We start from the raw sequence: 6,668 nt of genomic DNA, 5'->3' as shown, positions 1-6,668 counted from the left end.
ACAGGGTATGTGGCTGTTGGTCCTGTTAGCAGCACGTAAAACAACTTTTATTTAAATTCTGAATCGATTATAGCCTGCCTAGAAAGCGAGCAAATAGCGCAAAATAATCACTAAAAATCTCACTCACTTCAATTTATCGCAATCTCACGATTCCGTGAACTGCAAACAATATCTTATTTACATCGTGTCTATGTGTGGCGTTTAGCATTCATTTAATTCTGACAGTGTCACCCTGTATCTATTTATATATTTTTTTATTAATATTTGCTCCTTGTGGTTTCTCGGTTTGTCCAATTTAAGCATCCATAAACAATGCAAAACACTGGTATTTGGAGTTTCTGCTAGTGATTCCTATGGAGAGAAAAATCACTTCCTGCCCTCCAGCTGCATTTCACGCATCATCAGAATCACGTGATTGCAAACAACCTATAGGTTGGTATATTAACATTATTTCAGTTAATGCAATTACGGTATTTAACAGTAAATTTAAGTTAAAACCGTAAAACCTGAAATGTTGCTACTGTAATTTTTACGGTAAAATTCCGGAAACCACAGCTGCCTGTTTTGTACCGTAAATTTTACTGATTTTTTTACAGTGTGTATATATATATATATATATATATATACATAAATGAAGTTTTTACTTATTTATTTACTTTTTTTGTACCACAACACCTGTATAGTGTAGTCATGTGAATAAGACACAAACACTTATTGTAAGTAAATGTTAGATTTTTGCTCATTTATAATAAAATATGAAGTACCTTACATGTAGCTCACTAATTTTGCCCTGTAGCTTGTAGTGTAATTAGAAAAAAAGGAGTACACTTTAGCATACTATTAAAAGGAGTACTTGTTACAGAGTAATTAAAATGCAGAATGTAATAATAAGCATTTATGGTAAATTAAAATATACCCATTTCTATTGAAACCTGTATATCATGTATTTAAACATATTCGTAACTACATATTTTTAATGAGGAAGTTACAATTACTTCATTGCTAGTATTTGTATTACTATTGTATTAACTTTAATTGTATTAACTTTAAATGCAATATCAAAGAACACATTATAGTTAAAATTATAATCAAATACTCTGCATGTGCTTCAGTATGTTAGTCAGCACAAAAATAAGTATAATTTAAATATAATGATTAAAGCGTTTAATTCGACATTATCACGGTGTATGTTTTAAAATTGTACTTAAAATTTTACACTTTACACTTCAGTGGCTTTTTATTTCATTAATATTACATCACCTGCGAGCACAAAAAATACTTTTAAGATTTGAAGTACACAAGTGGACACTAAACACAATTAAGTGCACTTCTTTTTAACAAGGGGATTATTACTCTTAATGACACAGTAGCTGTCAGTTTAGCTAATCTGAAGACTAGTTGTTAGCTTAGTTAGCTACACTTTTTGAATATCTTCCCCAACAATGCGAAAGTGACTGGAGTCATTGTTCTGATATGCAACAACTAGATGAGATAGCAGAATATTGAACTAATTGTAAAAAAAAAAAAACCTTCAAACAGTGGTAGCCTATCCTGTAGGTCCACTGGGGGAAAAAAGACCTTAAAGAACCTTAACAACTCTCCCATCAATGGCTGCAAAAAGAGCTGTATGTTCATGTGATTGAAGAACATCTTTATGTCAAAATCAAGCATGTCTTTCCACGCTCTCCCCCTCTTCTGGAGAGGCTAAAGACGACTCCTCTTGTGTGGTTCTCGTTATCGTTTCCCACATAGAGAGTCGAGAGATACTGTTTGTATGAAACTGAAAAGGGGGATGTTCTAAAGCTCCCAAATCATAACAAATCAGTGGTTCAACCTCCGGCACTGGGCTACGCAGATTACTGTCATTTTCCACAACTTGTCCCTTGCAGCTAACAACCTCCAATTAGCAAATCCCACTGTGCGCATCTATGCCCTGACGGCAAGTGACTGTGACAGGCAGAGAAATGAGAAATTTCGCATGTTAATCCACCGTGCTCCAAAAAGTCGGGGCTACCGTCGAACTGCTTTGAGGGGATATACAAATTCAAGGCACCCCACACCCGCCTAGACACAAACAACAATCGTGAAAAACAAAAAGGAAAAACAGGCCTACAGCAAAGTGCAGCGCCGTTGAGTTTAAAGCATTTGGCAGACTGCTAACGGCTAACACAACAGGCTGACAGATGGAACGAAAGCAGGGTGTGTGGTTTTGACACTACGACTCCATTGTGTCAAGAACAACCTGCGAAAATGTGATAGAGTGTTAAATGGAAAATGAAGCAAAGCTAATTATTTGACTGAAGAATTGACATATCATAGTCTCTTTCACTAACAATTGTGACATACTTCTCACAATCTGTTTTGTACAACCAATCGTCACTCTTAGCTAACATAGAGTATGACGATTCCTAAAGATGAGCTTTGGCCTGAGAGTATGCGCAGCAAGATCATTGAGCAACGGCATCCTTATATGTGACCCTGGACCACAAAAGCAGTCTTAAGTCGCTGGGGGATATTTGTAGCAATAGCAAAAAATACATTATATGGGTCAAAATTATAGATTTTTCTTTTATGCCAAAAATCATTAGGATATTAAGTAAAGATCATGTTCCATGAAGATATTTTGTAAATTTCCTACCGTAAATATATCAAAACTTAATTTTTGATGAGTAATATGCATTGCTAAGAACTTAATTTGGATAACTTTAAAGTCTATTTTCTCAATATTTTGATGTTTTTGCACCCTCAGATTCCAGATATTAAAATTTTGTATCTCGACCAAATATTGTCCTATCCTAACAAACCATACATCAATGGAAAGCTCATTTATTCAGCTTTCAGATGATGTACAAATCTCAATTTTGAAAATTGACACTTAAGACTGGTTTTGTGGTCCAGGGTTACAAATATATTTTTTAGGCCACTTGATTTTTTGATTTATGGTTTTAGTTGGATTATCAAATTCAGAATGAAATTTAATGCAGATTTATTGGTGAATCAAGAAAACATGAAAACGTTCATACACAGATTTTACGCAAAAATTTGTGTATGCACAGTTAGTAGGGGTGTGAATCTTTAGGTAGATGAATCGATTCGATGCACGGTTCACAGGTTTTCGATTTGACTCAGGAATGATTTTTGTAAATTTAGAACGATTCGATCCGATTCACAAAGAGATTTGATTCAAATAATTATTTAATTCTGCATTTTTTAAGTGCATTTTGTAGAATTATATAAATGCTTCTCCTGATGTGTCTTAGAAAAAGAACAACAAAAAGACAAACTACTTAAAACTGTTTACACACTGTTAACTGTGAGGCACAATGAAAGCATTTTATTTCAATAGTAGTGGCCATGCACTGAGTTAGCAGCTTTATCAATGGTTTGTTCGCATTTGATTCAAGACTCTAAAGCTATTGTGAAAGAGCTGTCATATGCTCATGTGATAGTCAGTGACCGTTGTTTATATATTTTAATATATTAAATAATACTTCACTGAAATGTGGCTCATTCAATTTCTAACATTTTAAATACTGTAGATTCTCGGCCAAAACAAAATGGATTCATGATTCAAATTTCATGCTTTAAGATCAATGCATATGCATCGGCAAGATCTGTAATCAAGGCATTGAGAAAACAAGTGAATCCTGACACCCTTATGAGTCCCAGTGTGTCATGGCTATTACCCAAGATGTCACTGGGAACATATCGTACAGTTCGACAAGTAGCAGCTGTTAAAAGTACCATAAACAGTGTCTTACCTGTCGCTGCTGTGCCATTTTGAAACGGATTCCAGCACCATGTTGACTGAGTGGAGGCCTTTGACTTAGAGGCTTAGTTTGTAGGCAGGCAGATGGCTGTATGGGCATCTGACAGTTCTGAATGTGCATGCCCTGGCCTGCTGTAGACGGCTGCTGTTGCATGGTTGTTTTGTTTGGTGGAGCAGCCATGATGGGCATTTGTTGGGCCGTGGTGGAAGGTGGTGCTTTAGGGCTGAAATGCGGCATCGGCTTAGTGCTGAGAACCTTTGTGTCCATGTGATGGGATGGGTTGAATTCATTGGGCTTGAGAAAGCAGTTGGGCATGCCTTTGGCCTGACCAGCACTCTGAGTGCTGAGTCTCTGCTGAGAAAGGGAAGCATTACTGGGAAGAGTCTCCTGATTGAAAGAGCCAGGAGTTTGGTGGACACCCAAGGCAGAAGACCAGTTCCTAACCCCTCCTGCTTGACTCTGCTGGTGGTTGTGGAGCATAGAGTTGGGCTGTTGTTGGTTAGCAGCCATTTGCTTTAGCTGCTCAGCATGTGACATCTCAGGCCATGCTGGAAGACCTCGAGAGGGACCGCCAGTAGGTACCTGTCCATGGTGTCCTGAAGTGATGGATGAGGTGGATAAAGTTGTGTTGGCCAAGGAGAAGGAAGGTCTGGCAGAGGCTGATCTTAGTTGTGGAGAGCTTCCAGCCGCCTGGCTAAAATCTGGTGAGTACTCTGTCTTGATTGGCTTATCCAGGTGAATACAAGGAGGTGCCTCTCCAGCTGAACTGGGTCGACCCAGATCTAGACCGAAGTCATCATCTTGCTTTAGCATCTTCTCCAGATCTAGATCATTGAGTGATGGTACGGTCTTGGTGAGCTCATCGAACAAATCCTGGAGATCTGGGTCAATCTGTCCACTTACTTCATCTTTGAAGTCAAAAGTCAACATCGAAGGATTTGTGGACGATTGGCCGCAGGTCTGAACTTCAGTCGGTTCCTTCTTCATATCCCTTAGAGTTATGTTGAATAAATCACTGCCGACTCCGTGAGGCATCATGAAGGTGTCCTTTCTTCGAAGGATGTTACCCTGGGTGGCATCCCCTACCAATCTTTGAGGCTGCCCTGAAGCCAAAGCACAGGAACCAGGTCGAAAAGAGCTGGGTTCCATGCGGAGGCGTTTGAAGTCGGACCCTGATGCCCCACAGGAGAGGCCATTCTGCTTGGATGTATATCCAGGAGACTGCGCTTCAATCTTTCTCCTCAGTCCCTGCTGAAAATGCAAAGAATGGAAAGTCAATGAGGATTTTTTTAAACAAATGTTTTACAAGTCAGGTGAAAAAAAAAGTCTAAACCGACTGTTTGATTGACAATTAAAGGGGTACTGCTCTACAGATTTGATCAAAATAATTATTCAAAAGCCTTACGCTAGCTTTATACAGCCAAAATTAACTAATGTTCTGCTCAACTGGGAGACAAGGGCACATCATGTAACAAGACCATCACTATCTAATTAATGAACTCTTATTAAAATACTCTTTGATGTTTCAAACCAATTAAATCTATGATGGGAGTTCTAAATATTAGTGTATAAAAATGTGTTCTGTGGGTGAATTATCTCTATGAAAATTTATATAGTTTTGCAATTTACTGCCGGGACTCTTTAGCCTTGCTCAGATGTCCATTTTTGTATTTCAAAAGAGACTTTAATATAGAAAGATTATGATTTCCCACATGGCCCTAATAGGGTAATGTCCACAGATATAGGTTAAACTCCTACTTACTAAGAATGCATGTACTAGACATTTGGATTCATTTTCTAATGATTCCATGCAAGTTGTGCACATAGAAAGTTCAAACTTTTTTTCCTTTTTGCCAGATTCACAATAGGTGATTACATGCATAAATTTGTCCATAACCTTGTGAATGTAGATGAATCTAGATTCATTTAAAGTAAGGAGCTCATGCCCACAGTGATGACTACAGCCATTCATCACTCTCTGTAAGCGGATTGCTCTCTAAAGATATGCTTTTGCCCTAAGAGCATGCATAGCAAGATCTTTGAGTAAAGCCAAGACTGCTAATCTCAAAACCAGCTGAAACACAATAAGCAACTTTTATAGAGGCCCAGACTTGATGTGATCAGCTATATTTTTATGCGGCACCTGTCACAGCTATGATCTGTTTTGTCATTCTGAAACAAGATTTATTTTGGGGTCAATTAGTTATTCCGTTATTTATACATATACATATTTTCTTAACACATCCCATTTTTCTAATTAAACTACACGTGATTTTTGCATTTGTGTTTGTTGGTTAGTTCTGTTCTTAGCCTAATTTTACAATTTGCAAACTTATTGATAAATCAATTTCTGTGTGGAAATATTTGCACGCAGGTTTTATGCACAAATATGTGTATGTACACTGCTACAGTTAATGAGACCCAATCTAAATCATATCATGAACATCCCTGCATCTTCACTAATCCACCTGTTTTACTAGCAGCAGGCCTGTGCTCCCTAACAACATTTGCTGAAAAAAAAAATACTCCAAGAACTATTGTCTCAAAACCTGGTATTAACTGTGTGGATAAATTTAGCCATTAGATTGATGTTGTTAGACAAAAGAAGGCTTTATCTGTGTCCCTCATTTGCATGAATTACATTTCCCACTGTTGGCTTGTTGTAAAGATAGCAACATTTTCCTTTTGTGAAACTGTTCCCTTTGTTCCTCAAGTCTTATTTTATGTAAATTAGGCTTGAACAATGACTCATAAGTAATGTTTAAGTAGCTATATAGAGGCAAATGTAGACCAATACTTGTATATAGAATAACTTTTCTTTTATTTTAAAGGCACAATACCATAGTTAAATGTTTTGTTAGGTAACTTAAACATTTACTTCACTAAATTAACTGACTG

The 6,668-nt window shown here is 37.3% G+C and overlaps 1 protein-coding gene across 1 annotated transcript in view; it reads right to left on the bottom strand.

Moving 5' to 3' along the window:
- Positions 1-5,015, bottom strand: part of LOC107704300 (mastermind-like protein 2) — a 23,806-nt gene extending 18,791 nt beyond the window's left edge. Inside the window, exon 1 of the mRNA XM_016507183.1 lies at positions 3,762-5,015. Within this exon, the coding sequence (XP_016362669.1) occupies positions 3,762-4,919 (1,158 nt within the window). The 5' untranslated portion in view covers positions 4,920-5,015. The remainder of the gene's footprint in view (positions 1-3,761) is intronic.
- Positions 5,016-6,668: the final 1,653 nt, after the last annotated feature.

The sequence above is a fragment of the Sinocyclocheilus anshuiensis genome, unplaced genomic scaffold (genome assembly GCF_001515605.1).
Source record: "Sinocyclocheilus anshuiensis isolate Anshui unplaced genomic scaffold, SAMN03320099.WGS_v1.1 scaffold1493, whole genome shotgun sequence".
In the NCBI taxonomy this organism is placed as follows: domain Eukaryota; kingdom Metazoa; phylum Chordata; class Actinopteri; order Cypriniformes; family Cyprinidae; genus Sinocyclocheilus; species Sinocyclocheilus anshuiensis.
This window is presented reverse-complemented; position numbering and strand designations above follow the sequence as displayed.